This window comes from Saimiri boliviensis, chromosome 1 (genome assembly GCF_048565385.1).
Source record: "Saimiri boliviensis isolate mSaiBol1 chromosome 1, mSaiBol1.pri, whole genome shotgun sequence".
NCBI lineage: Eukaryota > Metazoa > Chordata > Mammalia > Primates > Cebidae > Saimiri > Saimiri boliviensis.
In genome coordinates, this window is record NC_133449.1 from 114925493 (window position 1) to 114944720 (window position 19228).

At 43.8% G+C, this 19228-nt stretch overlaps 1 protein-coding gene across 2 annotated transcripts; it reads left to right on the forward strand.

Annotated features, from left to right (window-relative positions):
- The first annotated feature begins 9 nt into the window (after positions 1-9).
- Positions 10-18830, forward strand: CIAPIN1 (cytokine induced apoptosis inhibitor 1). 2 transcript variants are annotated; one of them, XM_010331339.3, is made up of 9 exons: positions 10-113; positions 6686-6873; positions 7244-7396; positions 10147-10223; positions 12341-12509; positions 14248-14321; positions 15541-15656; positions 16771-16852; positions 17736-18830. In XM_010331339.3, exons 2-9 carry the CDS (start codon positions 6717-6719, stop codon positions 17844-17846), a joined length of 939 nt encoding a protein of 312 aa, XP_010329641.1. In that variant the 5' UTR covers positions 10-113; positions 6686-6716; the 3' UTR covers positions 17847-18830. The 2 variants fall into 2 exon arrangements, with proteins under 2 accessions (XP_010329641.1, XP_039316812.1); XM_039460878.2 differs by having other exon boundaries at positions 19-113; positions 6683-6873.
- The last annotated feature ends 398 nt before the right edge of the window (positions 18831-19228 follow it).

The following is a 19228-nucleotide window of genomic DNA, read 5'->3' on the forward strand; positions in this document are numbered from 1 at the left end:
CACGGCGCTTGAAGGGCGGAAGTAGCGGCGCCGCGGAGCCTCCTCCTCTCGCGAGAAGCACGAGGCGTGGGGTCGACTGCGGAGGAGAAACCAGGAGCGAGCCGAGGCGGCAGGTGAGAGTGGTGGGGGCCGGCTGAAAGCCAGAGTTCCGTTAACTGCCCCCTCCGGCCCACCCTCGTCCCCACATCCCCTCATTTCATCTTCCTACCCCTGTCCCTCAATGGGAACGCAGCCACTGCCGCCCGGCTGAGAGCCCCGACGGGCTTATTCCTGAGAAGTCGGTGTGAGGGGCCAGGGCCGGCCCTGCCCACCCCAGGCTCCTGACCGAGAATTCACGCCGTTTCCGGGCTGCCTCGTCCCTGCCCGCCTGACTCTGAGGCCCCGGGGCCAGCACGCTGAGGAGAAGGGGCCCCGAGCTCTGGGGTCTGGGAGAACTGGTTCTGAGACCCGGTCCCACCAGTCAGTCGACAATCGTTATGACCTTGGGCCTCAGTCCCCGTGAAGATCGGTTCCTGGGGGTTCCTGGCAGCAAAGCCCAAAAGCCTGGGGGTACCTGAGCTGGTGACTGAAATTTCGAGCCTGCGACTTGTCGGAACCCCCAGCGTGTTGAGTTGGTATAATTAAGTGTCCAGATCGGAAGAATGCTTGTTACTAGGACAGCCAGGCCTTTGTCCTGGAGGATGGATTGATTGAGTGGGTCTGCGTGTGGTCCAGGAATCTCATTTTAACCACTACCTTTGGGTGACCTGTGGGATCTGCACGTTCGGGAAAGGCTGGTGCCCTTCATTCTCACATTACTGAGTACTAAGCTCTGGATGGCTCAAGGAGGTCACGGTTTAGCCGCTAACAGAGCACCTCACTGGGGTGTCCTCAGGGAAGGCTTAATAGGAAGAAGTCAATGGGTTTTGGACTAAGAGTAATTGACGACAAGAGCATGTGATTCTGTCGATTTTGTGTTTGCAGTCAGATCCCATCTTTGTTAAAGTTGTGTTTTGTACACACCTTGTCAACTCTAGTCTTTTCAGAATATCCTCCTCCCCACTGCACGAGTGTGGGGAAGACCTCCTAAGCCAAAACTTACCCCAAAGGTTAACATTTTAGATTCGTATTTCTGGTTTTAGAGAAAACACTCCTCTCCGTGAGGATTTGTTTCTGAGTTCTGTCCACCCATCTTTGAATGAGCCTTTTCTGTGGAAACTAACATTTGGGTATCCTTTCTGAAACCCTGATTCCTAACACACACCAAACGCCTGGAGACATTTCTGTTGCATTGTTGATTCTCATTTTTTTTTTTTTTTTTTTTTTTTTTTTTTGAGACGGAGTTTTGCTCTTGTTACCCAGGCTGGAGTGCAATGGCGCGATCTCGGCTCACCGCAACCTCCGCCTCCTGGGTTCAGGCAATTCTCCTGCCTCAGCCTCCTGAGTAGCTGGGATTACAGGCACGCACCACCATGCCCAGCTATTTTTTTTGTATTTTTAGTAGAGACGGGGTTTCACCATGTTGACCAAGATGGTCTCGATCTCTTGACCTTGTGATCCACCCGCCTCGGCCTCCCAAAGTGCTGGGATTACAGGCTTGAGCCACCGCGCCCGGCTGATTCTCATTTTTTAAAAAAAATTTGGGCCAGGCTTATGGCTATAATCCCAGCACTTTGAGAGGCTTAAGTGGGTGGATCACAAGGTCAGGCGTTCAAGACCAGCCTGGCCAAAATGGTTAAACCTCATGTCTGCTAAAAATACAAAAATCAGCCGGGCGTGGTGGCAGGCACCTGTAATCCCAGCTCCTCAGGAGGCTGAGGCAGAGAATTGCTTGAACCCAGGAGGTGGAGGTTGCAGTGAGCCAAGATTGTGCCACTGCACTCCAGCCTGGGCAACTGTCTTTCGAGACTCTGTCTCGAAAAAAAAAAAAAAATCTCTAAGGTCTTAGTCTAAGTGTCAAGACGGCTGTGAACAAGTGCCACCTTGTCTGTCTCCCTTGTAGGGAAAGACACATAGTAGGTTCCTTAGGTCTCATTTGCAGATTGTAATTGTGCCTTCCTACCATTCTGCTAAAGCTGACAGGGAAACTGAGGCCCAGAGAGGGGCAATCGCTGGCTTGGATTGCACAGTAGGCCAGTTAGGCCCACTTGGTGCTGGTCACCCAGAAGACAGGCAGTGACATGCATGTGTACAACAGCTTCAGTTAATTTTATTTTAAAATTTTATTTATTTTTTTTGAGATGGAGTCTCGCTCTGTCACCTAGGCTGGAGTGCAGTGGTGAGATCTCGGCCTGCTGCAGCTTTCACCTCCTGGGTTCAAGCAATTCTCCCTATCTCAGCCTCCCAAGTAGCTGGGATTACAGGTGCACGCCACCATGCCCGGCTAATCTTTGTATTTTTAGTAGAGACAGCGTTTTTCCATGTTGGCCAGGCTGGTCTTGAACTCCTGACCTCAGGCGATCCACCTGCCTTGGCCTCCCAAAGTGCTGGGATTACAGGCGTGACTCACCCAGCCCAGTTAATTAATTTTAATTAGGATTTTCTTTTTGATAACTGTCAGTATTCTTAGAATTCTTCTATGCATCTGAATTAAAGGATTTTTTGAACTGAAGCCTAAACTTCAGTCTTATTTTTTTCTTTTGTCCCCTTTCACCAGAAGAGAGACCAAGTGCAACAACATCTGATGCTTACTGGGCACCTTAAAAACAGCTGTTATTCTCAGACATCTACTTTTACTGCCGGTCAATAACATTTTAGAAGGGCCATGGATATGTGTCTGCCTCAGTCAGAGTTGGAGAGGTACCTAACAAGCTCAGTGGCGTAACAGTGATGCCACCTCTTATTATGAAACTAGGCCCTGAGTCACAGCTTCTAACCATTTTATCTTAGATGCTGGACACTTTGTCCTTATGAGATTTTTTTGTTTTAAAAGACAAGTTCACAACAGCAATATAAAACTCTGATGATGGAAAGTATCACATTTTGGCTTTAGATATTTAAAAGAATATTATCTTATTTGAAAACTGCTGACTGAAAGTAGTGGCTATGCCTATTTTGAGGGTTGATGTTTAATAAATGTAGTTCATAAGCTCCTCTTGCCGTAAGATTAGTTTTGGGAGTTACGGAACGCAAAGCATTCTACATTCTTCTAATTTATTGGCACAGTCCCACTGGAGTTCTGTCCAAAGATCATTAAGTGCAGCTCTTACACTGTAATTCTAACAATGAAAAAGCAGCTTCCCATCACTCCCTTGGGTGTCCTTCTAGAAGGCATGGCTACGCAGAAACAGGTTTTCATAGAACTGTTTGAAGCAAAGGCAGGTAAACTAGCAACAGAGAAGTGGAGGCCCAGAGATCTCCTAGAACATTACTTTCTGGAGCTCTGTGTGCCAGAGCCTGCCAAGTGCCTTACATATTTTTATCTTCTCATTTGCTTCATAATGCAGCCTCCCAAAATATGAGTTTATTATCCCTACTTTACCTATCAGAAAATGGATTCAAAGAGTCTTAATGGCTTACCCATGGTCATGTGCCCATTAGATCCAGTGGTAGATAGAACCGTAGGTCATCTGCACTCAAAACCTTTACCCTATAAAACTGCCTCCATAAATGTTGCTGAAAAGGTCTAGACATTTGGCTTTTTGTTTTTCTCTAGCTAATGAGTAACCTTTTGCCCCTTGTTTCCTTCATGGGTTTTTCTGTAAGTACAGTGCAAAGTTGTGGTAGTCTGGTAGGTAGGGTCTTTATCATCCCTTTCTATTGTCCCAAGGGAGAACCTATCCCAACATCATTCTACAAATAGGTCACTTAATGCCCAGCAATCCACACTCCCATCTTGCCTGGCTGGTTCTTAAATGTGAGATTGATTCCACATTGCACACCTTAAAGTTTGCAAGGGTTCTTCCTCAGCATCATGTGCCAGTTAAAAGTTTAATTGTGTGCTTTTTAGGGATTTAAAAACCAGAATTGGCCAGGCACAGTGGCTAACACCTGTAATCGCAGTACTTTGGGAGACCGAGGCAGGCAGATCACTTGAGGTCAGGAGTTCAAGACCAGCCTGGCCAACATGGTGAAACACTGTTGCTACTAAAAATACAAAAATTAGCCAGGTGTGGTGGCATGCACCTGTAATTCCAGCTACTTTGGAGGCTGAAGTATGAGAATTGCTTGAACTCTGGAGGCAGAGGTTGCAGTGACCTGAAATTATGCCACTGCATTCCAGCCTGGGTGATAGAGTGAGACTCTGTCTCAAAACAAACAGAATTAGCCAGTTGCAGTGGCTCATGCCTATAATCCTAGCACTTTGGGAGGCTGAGGCGGGAGGATCACCTGAGGTTGAGAGTTAGAGACCAGCCTGACCAACTGGAGAAACCCCATCTCTATTAAAAAAAATACAAAATTAGCTGGGCATGGTGGTGCATGCCTGTAATCCCAGCTACTTGGGAGGCAGAGGCAGGAGAATCGCTTGAACCTGGGAGGCAGAGGGTGCAGTGAGCCGAGATTGCACCATTGCACTCCAGCCTGGGCAACAAGAGCAAAACTCTGTCTCAAAAAAAAAAAAAAAAAAAAAAAAAAAAAATTGAATTAGTCTCTTTTTTGTTATTTTTTCCCCCCCATTTTTACTTGCCCTCTGTCATTAAAAAAAAAAACAGAGTTAAATGACTGAAGAATCCTACTTGTTCGATAACACTTAGCACTCTTTTAGTGGCACTTTCAGTTGGGTCATATGGAAAGAGCTAGATAAAAGGCATGATGAAGGGAAAATGCAAAGGGTTTTCATAGAATAAGGAGGGATCACTTTGGAGTGGTGGGAGATGCAGGTGGAGCCAGATTATGGAGGCCATGGATCCAGAAGGCTAATTGACTTCACTCTAGCAAATAAAACCTTTAGTGAAAAGAGTGACAAATCAAAGTGCTATAGTATTTAATGCTTATGTATCAAGTTAATGTCCTGGGTATGTTTTATAGGCAAAGAGGAGAGTTACTTTGATTTTGTTGTTGTTGTTGTTGTTGTTTTTGAGACAGGCTCTTGCTCTGTTACCCAGGCTGGAGTGTAGTAGCACAATCTTGACTCACTGCAGTCTCAACCTCCTGGGCTCATGGAGTCCTCTCACCTCAGGCCTTTCTCTCCACCCTAGTAGCTGGGACTACATAAAATTACCACATAAGACTACCACACTCAGCTAACTTTTATATTTTTAGTAGAGACGGGGTTTTACCATGTCACCCAGGCTGGTCTTTAACTCTTGGACTCAAGGGATCCACCTGCCTCAGCTTCCCAAAGTGCTGAGATAATAGGCATGAGCCATCACACCCAGCTATAATTTTTTATTTTTTGAGACAGTCTCGCTCTGTCTCCCAGGCTGGAATGCAGTGGATCAATCTCAGCTCACCGCAGCCTCCACCTCCTGGGCTCAGTGATCCTCCCACCTCAGTCTCCCATGTAGCTGGGACTGCAGGTGTGCAACCACCTTGCCCAGCTAATTTTTGTTTTGTTTTGTTTTTAATAGAAATGGAGTTTTGCTGTGTTGCCCAGGCTGGTCTCAAACTCCTGGGCTCAAGCAGTTTGCCTGGCTCAGCTTTACAAAGTGCTGAAATTACAGGTGTGAGCCACTGCACCCAGCTGAAGTCAACGTTTCAAAAGAAACAAGAGTGTAGTGACTTGGCTTAAATTCAGTCTGTATCTGTAGTGACATGATTGCCACTGAGTTGGCCACCTCTGCAGAAGTCTGTTCAACATAAAACGAATTCATACTTGACCCCTCTACCACAAATTGTTTGTTTAATTTATTTGAGTTATTGTTGGAAACTGGTGTCATTAATGTTTAAGAAAGAAGGAACTGAGTAGAGTACTATCTCTTGACCTAATTTCTTTGTTAGCATGTTATATACTCAGCTGAGTATCAAGTGGAGGAGAAAGTTGACCCATGGAGGGAAATTTCCATGGATTAAAAGCATGGGCTTTACAGTCAGATGAATTTGGATTCAAATCCCAGATCTTAATTTACCCATGTAACATTCATTAGTTATATGACTTGGGCAAAGTAAATTACCTGAGTTTCCAGACTGTAAAATGGGAATAATATCTAGTTTAAGGCTGTTCTGAGGTTCATTTGAGATAATGCTTAGAAGATACTTTGAACAGTCTGGCTAATATTAAATGTTAAAGACATAGTAAGTATTCTTGATCACTGCAGATTTGATGGAATTTTCATATTTTGATGAAAGGGAAATATCAGTATTCAGTTTGCAAATTTTAAATGTGTTATTTCTTTTTAAAAACATTGAACCTGTGGTTGGGTTATGTTTGTCGGTTTATTTGCCTTCCTTGCTGAGTCACATGCTGCCTACTTGATGTCCTGTGTGTTTTGCGTTTTGTTCAGGCTGAATTATCTTAGGTCAAAGAGGAAATCATCTTCTGCCTCCAACCTCCTTACTTGCCTCTAATCCCCTTTCTTGACTCTGCCAAGTCAGGATTCTCACCAAGGAAACTATCTACCTTCTTTTGGAATGTTGGGATTATGAAGATGAGATAATGGGGTTCATTTATTCAGACTCTAGCATATACAGTAGCGTTTCTAATATTGTCAGCATTTCCTAGTGGGTGGTTAGATAGTAGATTGGGATTCTAATAATATTTTATGATACTTCATGGATTAAACTTCACTTTGTCTCTGCTCAGTTGTGATTCTCTTTTGGCCAGCAGTTTTTAGGTCCATCAGTACTGCACTGCCGGAATGGCAGATTTTGGGATTTCTGCTGGCCAGTTTGTGGCAGTGATCTGGGATAAGTCATCCCCAGTAGAAGCTCTGAAAGATCTGGTGGATAAGCTTCAAGTGTTAACTGGCAATGAAGGCCGCGTGTCTGTGGAAAACATCAACCAGCTATTACAGTGTAAGTACCCACCCATGTTGTCTTCATGAGGCTGGAGGGGTTTCCATGGGAGTGTTGCATTTCTGTGGTTCCTTGATATCTGAATTTTCGTTTAGGGTGGCATGTGATAGTAGTGGCTGGTCACCCTGTTGTTTTCCAGTTGAGATACAGTGAGCTTAGGAGTATAGTTGATGTTTTCTATAAGTATGTTCTTCTTTCTTAATAGCTATTCCATGTTTTTTAAAACACTATTCATCCAGCTTCTTGGATGGATACCGAGTGGTGTACATTCTCTCAGAGTGAGATCTGCAGCCTTTGTGGGGGGTTAGAAGGGACCAGGGAATTGTTCTGGGCTCAGGTGATTGCTAATTAGAGTCCTCCTCCTTTTCAGCTGCCCACAAGGAATCCAGCTTTGACATTATTTTGTCGGGTTTAGTCCCGGGAAGCACCACTCTGCACAGTGCTGAGATTTTGGCTGAAATTGCCCGGATCCTTCGGCCTGGTGGATGTCTTTTTCTGAAAGAGCCAGTAGAGACAGCTGTAGGTAAGGAAATCTTCACTTGAAAAACCAATTTAACAGGGTTGAGTCTTTGAGTATGTGTGCTACATCTCCCTGAGCAGGAGCTATCATTTGGAGATCAGTATTACTGTAGCAAAACCTTCTCCTTGGGGATAAATTATTGTTAAAATCCGAAGCAACGTGAAGAGAAATTGTGATCTTTGGCTGACTCATTATGTAATAAACAGAAGGAAACTGCCATCTAAAAATGGGTCCTTTTGCAGGTGAATGGTTAAAGTTTGATATGTTCATAATATGGAAGGTGATGCGGCCGTAAAAAGGAACAAGCCAGGTATATGTGCATCCGCTTGGGTGGATATCAAGGGAAGTAGCTGAGTCAAGGTTCTGTGCTCTACAATTCTATTCATATTCTTGAAATAACAAAATTATAGGGATGGAGATCAGATTAGAGTTTGCCAGAGGTTGGAAGTGGGAGGAAAGGGGTGTGTGGAGCTATAAAGGGGTAGTATGAGAATTCCCTGTGGTGATGGAACAATTCTGTGATCTGAATGTGATGGTGGTTACACAAATCTACACGTGTAATAAAATCACATAGAACTATACAGTTCTCCTCTGTCAAATGAGTTCATATAAAACTATTAAAACGTGAAAAAGCTATGTGTGCCATCAGTATCAATTTCCTGATCTTTATACCATGCTATATTTGGGTAAGATATTACTGTGGGAGAGATGAGGTGAAGACCTCCTTAATATATAGAACTTTTTTGTTTTTTTCCAACTTCCTGTGACTCTATAGTTATTTCAGAATAAAAAGTTTAAAAATAATGGCTGAAACTCTGGGAGTGATGTGGTAATTATTGATTCATGTGAAACTAATGGCAGTGCTCATGAAATAAAAACTTTTTTGATCAGTGGTACAGCTTTCATAGTGACTCAATTCTGGATTTTTAATATTTTTCACTAGACTTTCAGAACGTAACAATTTCATCAAATAGAATAAATCAAAGTGTTTTGAAATATATAAAGGTGTTCATTGTTTATGTGGAAATATAGCTTTATGTTATGTGTAGTGTACATCAGCATTCTTTGCTGGGAATTTAAACTTTACATGACTAAATGCAGTGTCTCTGTCAGGACTATACAGAGAGAAAAAAAAGAGAAAAGAACTACACAGAAAGAATACTTGTATTTCTGTACGCTTTGCAGTTCATAAGCATCTTTACACAGTCATTATCTCACAACCTCTAGAATGGGTTTCAAGAAGCAGAGAGTGATAAGAAACAATAATAATGGAATTATAACATTTAAGAGTTTAGATAAGAACACTTTGAACAACCAAAAGGATTTTTCAAATTAAAACAGTATCACTAAAATCAGGCACAGTGGCTTACACCTGTAATCCCAGCACTTTGAAAGGCTGGGGCAGGCGTGTTGCTTGAGTCCATGAGTTCAAGACCAGCCTGGGCAACATGGTGAAACCCCATCTTTACAAAAAATACAAAAATTAGCTGGGCATGGTGGTGCACACCAGTCCCACCTACTTGGTGGAGGCTGAGGCAGGATGATTGCTTGAACCTGGGAGGTTAAGGCTGCAGTGAGTTGAGATCATACCACTGCACTTTAACCTGTATGACATAGTGAGACCCTGTTTCAAAAAAAAAATAATAATAATAATAAAATAGTATCACTAAAATATACAGTTGTCTTCATCTTACAATGGAGTTATGTCCTGATAAATACTATAAGATGAAAATGCATGTAATACACCAAACCTACTAAACATCATTGCTTAGCCTAGCCTACCTTAAACATGCTTAGGACACTTACTTTAGCCTACAGTTGGGCAAAATAATCTAACACAAAGCCTATTTATTTATTTATTTATTTATTTTTTGAGACGGAGTTTCGCCCTTGTTACCCAGGCTGGAGTGCAATGGCGCAATCTCGGCTCACTGCAACCTCCACCTCCTGGGTTCAGGCAATTCTCCTGCCTCAGCCTCCTGAGTAGCTGAGATTACAGGCACCCGCCACCATGCCCAGCTAATTTTTTGTATTTTTAGTAGAGACGGGGTTTCACCATGTTGACCAGGGTGGTCTCGATCTCTTGACCTCGCGATCCACCCGCCTCGGCCTCCCAAAGTGCTGGGATTACAGGCGTTAGCCACTGCGCCCTGCCCCCACAAAGCCTATTTATAATAAAGGGCTGAGTATCTCATGTAATTTACTGAATACTGAACTGAAGTATACAGTTTCTACTGAATGGGTATCATTTTTACATCTTTATAAAGTTGAAAAATTTTAAGTAGAACCATCATTAAGTCAGGGACCATCTGTACATTAAGCAGAATAGGTTATTATTTTTGTTTTGTTTTGTTTTTTGTTTGAGATTGAGTCTCACTCTGTCATGCAGGCCGGAGTGCAGTGGTGGAATCTCGGCTCACTGCAACCTCTGCCTCCCAGGTTCAACTGATTCTCATGCCTCAGCTTCCCGAGTAGGTGGGATTACAGGCATGTACCACCATACCTGGCTGTTTTTTTGTGTGCATTTTTAGTAGAGATGGGATTTTGCTATGTTGGCCAGATTGGTCTTGAACTCCAGGCCTCAAGTGATCTGCCCACCTCAGCCTCCCAAAGTGCTGGAATTACAGGCGTGAGCCACCATGCCCGCCTGGTTATTATTGTTTGAATACCTGTTAACCCACATACGATTGAGCCTTTATTATTTTTTCTACTTTGACCTATAATGCTATTAATTGGGATTTTCCTTTTGGCAGATAACAATAGCAAAGTGAAGACAGCATCTAAGCTGTGTTCAGCCCTGACTCTTTCTGGTCTTGTGGAAGTCAAAGAGGTATGTTTGTAGACAACTTTTTTTGCTGCCCTGCAGGTAAGGTAATCAGTATTACTTAGAACTAGGAAACAAGACGTGCTATGCATGTAAGATACATGATGCTTCAAAGGACAAACCTTGTGAGAATAACCAACTTTGAAGAGACTCAGCTTGACCCATGTGGGCTGGGGCTTGTTCTGGTCTCCTTGATACTAGTTTAGTGGTGGTGACAGCTGAGGGGCATGAGCAGCAGCTATGCTGCTTCCAACACCTACCTCTCAGTAGACCTGAATCCTAGGCCTGGGTGAACACTGTCACCTAGTTCAGCCTCACATTTTTGGTGGGAGGCTGGAATAGGTTAGGGGAAAGTTCCTTTTCCGACAATTCAGTGGAGATATTTAAACAGAAGTGTTTTTATTTCTACATTATTTGATGTTAAAATTTTCTTGGATGTGGGAGAGGTAGATGTTACAGCGTGATAGCTGTTGTGCCTTTTATTTGTTACATGATGTAGGGCCTTAGATTCTTTATTTTTTAATTATTTTTATTTTTTAAATTCTTTTTGGAGACAGAGTCTCACTCTGTTGCCCAGGCTGGAGTGCACTGGCATGATCTCAGCTCACTGCAACATCTTCCTCCTGAGTTCAAGCAATTCTCCTGCCTTAGCTTCCTGAGTAGCTGGGATTATAGGCATGTACCACCACACCCAGCTAATTTTTTGGATTTTTAGTAGAGATGGGGTTTCACTATGTTGGCCAGGCTGGTCTCAAATTCCTGACCTCGGGTCATCCATCTGCCTCAGCCTTTCAAAGTGCTGGGATTACAGGTGTGAGCCACTGCACCATGCCAGGCCTTAGATTCTTTATGCCAACCATTTCTTATTTTTCCTTTTAGCTTAAGGTTTTCTGTGCTTGATTCTAGAATAAGGCATGTGTATTAGGCCATTCTTGTGTTCCTATGAAGAAATACCTAAGACTGAATAATTTGTGAAGACATGGGGTTTAACTGGCTCACAGTTCTGCAGACTGTACGGGAAGCATGGGCCTGCATCTGCTTGGCTTCTGGGGAGGCCTCAAGGAACTTTTACTCATGGCAGAAGGTGAAGCAAGAGCAGCATATCACATGGCAAAGGCAGGATCAAGAAAGAGGAAGAGTCAGGAGTAGGGAAGGTGCCACACATTACAACAACCACATCTCATGAGAATTCGGGTGGTGCTAAACCATTCATGAGAAATCTGCCCCCATGATCCAGTCACCTCCCACCAGGCTCTACCTCCAACATTGAGGATTACAATTCCACATGAGCTTTAGAGGGGACACATATCCAAACTTTATCAGACTCCTCATAAAAATTCACTTCATACTTACTGAAGCATACAGAATATAAAGTGATGTCCCACTTCTTGCTCACACTTCCCTCCCCAGAGGAAGCCAACAATATATTTTTGTATGTCCATTCAGACCTTTTCCCATGTATTTACAAGCATCTGCATGCATATACTTCTTTTTTAATGTAAATAAGATAATATGTATACATTGTTCAATCATCAGCTTTTTTCCCACCCTTAGATATCATCGACACTTACCCACTTCAGTGTGTTTCCCTTCATTCATATTAATGATGTAACAGTATTCCACGCAATAGATGGACTATGATTTAGGTAACCATTCTATAATTATTGGACATAGAGGTGTTCTTTTTTTCTGATCTTTTTTTTCTACCTTCACTCTGCTACTTTATCCCCAGGAACGTAGGATGGATTTTCCTCCTCCTTTCTCTTTTGGGATATAAATTTCTGCTGTCTTCATTGTGGGCATTCTTTCCTGTTACCCGATAGGACCACATCTGGTTTATTTCCATAATTATAGCCCCTACAATAACTAGCATATACCTCATCCCAAATAATTCATAAGTACTCTTAAATTTTCCAAGGGGTAGGCTCCAAGTAGACATGCAGACGAAAGTTTAGTGCTCTGATCAGTGAGAAACTGAATGTGAGGCATAAAGTGATATCTGTTACCATCCACTGTTATATACTTAATGCACACAAATGAGTCTTTAACTCTTGTGCAGGTGGACATAGTAAACCATTTTATAGAGGAGGGTGGACTAATCCTTTTGATGTCTTGAATTCTAGCTGCAGCAGGAGCCCTTAAGCCCCGAGGAAGTACAATCTGTTCGAGAACACCTGGGTCATGAAAGTGACAGCCTACTGTTTGTTCAGATCACAGGCAAAAAACCAAACTTTGAAGTGGGTTCTTCTAGTCAGCTTAAGCTTTCCATCGCCAAGAAGTCATCTCCTTCAGGTAAAGCTGGCATAGGGACATTCCATTTGCATGGGCTTAGAGGGACATAATTAGGAACTGAGCCAGCAATAAATGAGATGGTGATATTTTTAGGGGATTAATCCTTTGATTTCTGCCATTTCCACATAGAATACTTAATTTACTATTATCATGGGTGTATTAGGATCCAAAACTGAAATAATACATAGGTATTATCTAGTTCGGCTCTTCCTTCTGCACCAGAAAATACTGAGGCCTCCTAATTCTACAGGACTGAGTCACACGGTTTAATTAATGAAGTTCTTCCAGGTCCCAGAATTAACATTCATCCTCCGAAGACTCTACAGTATACTGGTAATGGTAGATGAGAGTGCCCTGTTCTGTTCTCATGTCCTTTTTCCCCCTGTGCCAGGAAAATCAGCTGATCTTACTTTGAGGATCCTAAGACACTTAAACTGTATTGCTTCTGCCTAGACAATTGCATACAGACACGTGCATGCATGCACGCACACACACTGCCCCACTCTCATCCTTTCTGTCACTGTTTTTTAATTCCTGAATTGTTCCAGCTGTGAGGTATGCACACATTTACAGGTATTTACTGGTACATCCCCACCTGTACGGTTTTGACTGTCTAACCTAAATCTTCAAGAAATCCTTTGGCATCTAACCTTTCAATTCATGGTTCCAGAATGGGTAGGGACAGCTTAGAAGAACAGTGACAATGATCACTAGAGGGTACTCTTACCCCAGGGGCCCGTGAGGATTTGCCCACACTGCATCCAAGTCTCAGCTCTCTGGCTCTTCCTTGCATTCTTCTGACTAGACAGAGAACCAGGAAGTGTGAGGTTTGTCTGCCACTGATGGTGTTACCTTCCCACCAGCAGCTCTAGAGCCTATTTTCTTGTATGTAGCAGGTTTACATGAGGCTAAAGCTTTGCTATTTTTGAAGTTTTTGACACATTTCTCATTTAATCCTCAAAACACCTGCAGTCACATAGGGAGTACAATTTAGCTTTATGTTATAGGATGGAAACTAAGGTATTGAGGAGGAAGCAATATGGAATGGAAGTTAAAAGCATCAGACAAGGCCAGGCGTGGTGGCTCACAGCTGTAATCCCAGCACTTTGGGAGGCTGAGGTGGGCAGATTGCTAAGGTCAGGAATTTAAGACCAGCCTGGCCAGCATAGTGAAACTCCATCTCTACTAAAAATACAAAAATTAGCTGGGCATGGTAGCAGGTGCCTGTAATCCCAGCTGCTTGGGAAGCTGAGGCAGGAGAATTGCTTGAACCTGGGAGGCAGAGGTTGCGGTGAGCTGAGATCGCGCCATTGCACCCCAGCCTGGGCAGCAGAACAAGACTCCGTCTCAAAAAAAAGAAAAAGAAAAAGCATCAGACAGACTTTGCAGCCTGTAGAACCAGCCTGTGTCTAAACCTGTTTCCTCAGCGGCAAAACTAGGATGACAAACACTTACCTCATAAGGTTGTCAGCAGAATTAAGTTAGATAATGTATATAAAGTGCTTAATATGGCGTCTGGTACAAAGCAAGTGTTTAGCAAATGGTGACTTCTATAACTATCAGAAAGTGGTTAGCCCAAGGTCAGACATCTCTGAGGGGTAGAGCTGGAATTTGAACCCATCCCTTCTGCCTCCCAGTCTGGTGTGTTCTCTTCTACACAATAGAAAGCACTTAGGTATGTTGTAGTTAATCGTTTCTGTTTTTATGGAGCTGTTTTTCTTTTATTGCTTGGACTCAGTGAAGCCTGCCGTGGACCCTGCTGCTGCCAAGCTGTGGACGCTCTCAGCCAATGATATGGAGGACGACAGCATGGTGAGCTGGCACCATGATCACTTGATTGCTTTCTTTCAAGCCTCAGTTTGGGTGTGAATAGCTATAGTGACCTTTCTGGACTTGTAGGTGCGAACATATTTAAAGCCCAGATTTGTGACTATGCTTGTCACTTACATCTTTGGTTTAGAAGGAAACTCCATGTTGGTGGCTTTTTTTTTTGGGGGGGGGGGGATGGAGTCTTGCTCTGCCACCCTGGCTGGAGTGCAGTTGCGTGATCTTGGCTCACTGCAATCTCTGCCTCCCGAGTTTAAGTGATTCTTTTGCTTCAGCCTCTCAAGTAGCTGTGATTACAGGCACGTGCCACCACACCTAGCTAACTGTTGTATTTTTAGTAGAGACAGTGTTTCGCCATGTTGGCCAGGCTGGCCTCGAACTCCTGACCTCAAGTGATCTGCCCGCCTCAGCCTCCCAAAGTACTGGGATTACAGGTGTGAGCCACTGTGCCAGGCCATGTTGGTGGCATTTTAAATTTTTTAGCATCTCTTTTTCCCCGTATAATTTCTTGTTCTCACTTCATGTGGTATGTTAAAAACTCTCGTGGGCATGTGTAAACCTGAAAAGATTTTGTCAGCTTAAATAGTTTTATTGGCCTCTTGGTTTGGGCAGGTTACTGAATGTTGCATGCTTTAAAAAGCACTATTTTCCATCTTTGGCCATGTCTATAATAAAGTTCTTCATTTCTACACCTCTGCTATTGAAGTTAGAGTAGTGAGCAAAATAAGTCAGATTCATGCTCTCATAGAGTTTACAGACTAAGTGTCTACACATTTACAAAGAATTACATAAAAGTATATATAATTATTTGATTTTTCTCTGAGATTCTATGAAAGATATTCCGTTTTTCACATGACTCTTCATAGACACTTCTCTTTGTTCTGCCTGCTCTCTCCCTTCTCCCCACTCCTGCCCCCTACCCCCAACATTCTCTACAATTTGCTGGACAGTCTTACAGACTTTTCTCGTGTAAATTGGTTCCTAATTCCTTCACATCCTAGTGCACAGTCTGTGGATGTAGTTTAACTCACTGTTGGCCTCTTGAGCATGTGGTCAGGTTGAACGTGATGATCAACCAAAAGAAGGACAGGGTGGACACCTTCTGAACCCTGGACTCCAGGTTTCCTCTCGAAGCCTGTGGTCACTTTAGCTTTTCATTAGCAGAAACCACAACTGTGTCACTCATTGCTTTAACACTCTCCAGGATCTCATTGACTCAGATGAGCTGCTGGATCCAGAAGATTTGAAGAAACCAGATCCAGCTTCCCTGCGGGCTACTGCTTGTGGGGAAGGCAAAAAGAGGAAGGCCTGCAAGAACTGGTAAGTGCCGGGCGACTGGAGCCTGTGATGCTGCCTCCAGTGGCCTCATGCTCAAGTAATCGCAATGCTTTACTATTTCTGAAACATACATTTTCCAGTCTGGGCAACATAGGGGGGCCATCTCTACAAATAATTTCTTTTTTTTTTTTTTTTTTTTTTTTTTTTCTTTGAGACGGAGTTTCGTTCTTGTTACCCAGGCTGGAGTGCAATGGCACGATCTCGGCTCACCGCAACCTCCGCCTCCTGGGCTCAGGCAATTCTCCTGCCTCAGCCTCCTGAGTAGCTGGGATTACAGGCACGTGCCACCATGCCCAGCTAATTTTTGTATTTTTTAGTAGAGATGGGGTTTCACCATGTTGACCAGGATGGTCTCGATCTCTCGACCTTGTGATCCACCCGCCTCGGCCTCCCAAAGTGCTGGGATTACAGGCTTGAGCCACCGTGCCCGGCCTTACAAATAATTTCTTTAAAAATTAGCCAGGCATGGTGGTATTTGCCTGTGGTCCCAGCTACTTGGGAGGCAAAGGCAGGAGGATCACGAGCCCAGGAGGTCGAGGCTACAGTGAGCCATATTGTGCCTAATCTCATTCTCCCTCAAAAGCCTACAAATGAGCCATGATTGTGCCACTGCCCTGGTCCAGCCTGGGCATCAGAGCGAGACCTTGGTGTTTCCACATTTGTTTTTATAAATGGTTGGGAAGGATGGTAGAAAGTTAATCAGTGGTGTTCAGGCTTGTTTAATCATCAGTGTTTTTAAAATGTAAAAGCTGCCAGCATTTACAAATCAGGAGATTTTAAGTGAAAACACAGATTTTTTTTTCCCTTCTGTTCTTGAATTTGGAAAATATGGCAAACTGGGTCCACTTTACCCAACATGATAACCAGGTGAAGCTGAGTAGTGGCCACCCTCTGTAGACAGAGCATACACCCTCTACTTCCCCCCGATCTTCCTCTCCCTCCTGTCTCCCTCAGCAGCCTCTAGCTGTCCCATAGGCTTCTGAGTTATGATACCCGGTGTGAAGAGAAAAGGCTTACAGCACATTTTGGCACTGTTAGGATTTGGGATTTCCGCGTGGTGGTAATTCTCATTCATTGGTTACTGATTTTTCCGCAGCACCTGTGGCCTTGCTGAAGAACTGGAAAGAGAGAAGTCAAGGGAACAGATGAGCTCCCAACCCAAGTCGGCTTGTGGAAACGTAAATAACAGGATCATTCCTCAGCATTCACAAAACCCCCAGGGGATTAGGCATCCTTCTACACTAAACACAGACAAGCCCCACCTCAGATATTTTAGGAACAGACAAATGCATGAGCACATGAACATAGGTAGTAATGGGAAGAAAGGCTGTCTCCTGACGGTGAGAGTGGGTTAGCGTGCATGTGCCCATTGGGGAGGGTCTTGTTTTTTATTTGTGGCCCATTTCTTTCTACTTCAGAGTTAGACATTTAACTGAGGTTCGTTGTGTTTGGAACTGCATAAAATATAGAACTATGGCTGGGCACAGTGACACATGCTGTAATTCCAGCACTTTGGGAGGCCAAGGTGGGCAAATCACTTGAGGTCAGGAGTTCCACACCAGCCTGGCCAACATGGTGAAACCCCATCTCTAGTGAAAATACAAAATTATTAGCTGGGCATGGTGGCGCATGCCTGTAATCCCAGCTACTTGGGAGGCTGAGGCAGGAGAATCACTTGAACCTGGAAGGCAGCGGTCTCGTGAGCTGAGATTGCACCACTGCACTCCAGCCTGGGCGACAAAGGGAGATTCTGTCTCAAAATATATATATACATATATATATATATGTATATATATGTTTGTGTGTGTGTGTGTGTGTGTGTGTATATGTATGTATGTATATATAGAAGTATGGCCTCCTAAGGAACTTACTCTTGACTATAGTTTTTCACAAAACCAGAAATCTTGAAAACTCTTAGTATTTGAGTCTCAGTTGGACCTGCAAACATACTCAGTTATTTCCTTCAGGCCACTGTGGCTTCATTATGAATTAGGAATTTCTTTCTTCTGGCTGGTATGCCTGGGATACCAGGCTGACCCTTGGCTTCCCCATTCTTTCCAGTGCTACCTGGGTGATGCCTTCCGCTGTGCCAGCTGCCCCTACCTTGGGATGCCAGCCTTCAAACCTGGGGAAAAGGTGCTTCTGAGTGACAGCAGTCTTCATGATGCCTAGGAGGGACCCAACGTGGGACACATCTCCTCCTCCAGCCGACTCCTGTCTCTCACATCCCACCACTGTGGCTCCTCCCGCCTCCTCTGGATTTGTTCACTCTGTTTGAGATCCATTTGCAGAGTGGGTGCTTAGCATACAGAGTGAAGCTGGCTTGTGGGCACAGTGGTGTGTAGTGCTGCTGTGTATCAAAACACCAAGGTATTATGGGGCCTGGTTACCCAGAATGGGATGGGTTTCTTCACCTCATGTTAAGAGAAGGGAGTGTGTCCTGAAGAAGTCCTTCTGTTAAAATGCTGACCAGAACATTCTTGAGCCCAGATATCCTTGAGCATTAACACTCTGTGACAGAGCTCCAGGCCCCTGCCCGGAGTGTCATCTCAGCAATGCCGCCACCTGCTTGTCTTTCAGAGTTGTTAGTTTATTCCATTCTTTGTGACACAAGTCAAGTGTCTCACAACCTCCTCAGGGCACCAGAGGAGTCACTCACTGGTTGCTGTGATGATATTCAGTGTCCCTCTGCCCCCTTCCACCCCCAAACCCATTTTACTATAGCGTTGCATTGTGTTTTATTGTCATTTCTGTTAACCTTCAGGTATTAAACTTGCTGCATATCTTGAGATATCTTGAGATTCTGCATGTCTTATAAAGAGAGGGGATGTGCATTTGTGTGTGATGTTGGATAGTCATCCACACTCAGTTTGGACCATTGGAAGAACTTAGTGTCACACAGAAATGGAGCTAGTCCTGTGCTTAGAATAGGGCCTGTCTGCTCACTTTAGAAGAGCCCAGGTTGGTGAGCATTTAGAGAGAAGCAGGGCAGAACTCTGAACCAACAGTAAGTCTCTCTGAGCAGAGACCCCTTTGTTCTTGTTACCCACCCGTATGGACTTGGGATCAATCTTGTCAAATATTTGGAGAAATTATGTGGATTTAAGAGACCTGGATTTTTATATTTTACTAGTAAATAAAAGTGTTCAATTGGTATCTGTCCTTGAAACTTGATTTGATTCTCCAAGTTTGCTTTTGCTTATCCTAGTCCCTGCTGGTGGATTTTAGTCATTGCTGTGGCTAATTGAAGTTTGGCTCCAAAGCCCCTTTTATACGCAGGTGTAAGATGACCCCTACTGACTCATGGCCTTGTATGATAACCTCCCCTGGAGTTTAAGCAGGACCTGTCAATGTGATGGGATCATCCCTACTGTGATTAGGTTACATTCTGTGGTAAAAGTGAAGGGATTTTGCAGATGTAATTAAAATCCTTAACGGACTTTAAGTTAATTAAAAGGGAGATTATCCTGAGTGGGCCTGAGCCAATCAGTTGATACTTTAAAAGAACTAGAGAAGAGTCTCTTGCTGGCCTTCAAGAAGTAAGTTGCTGTATT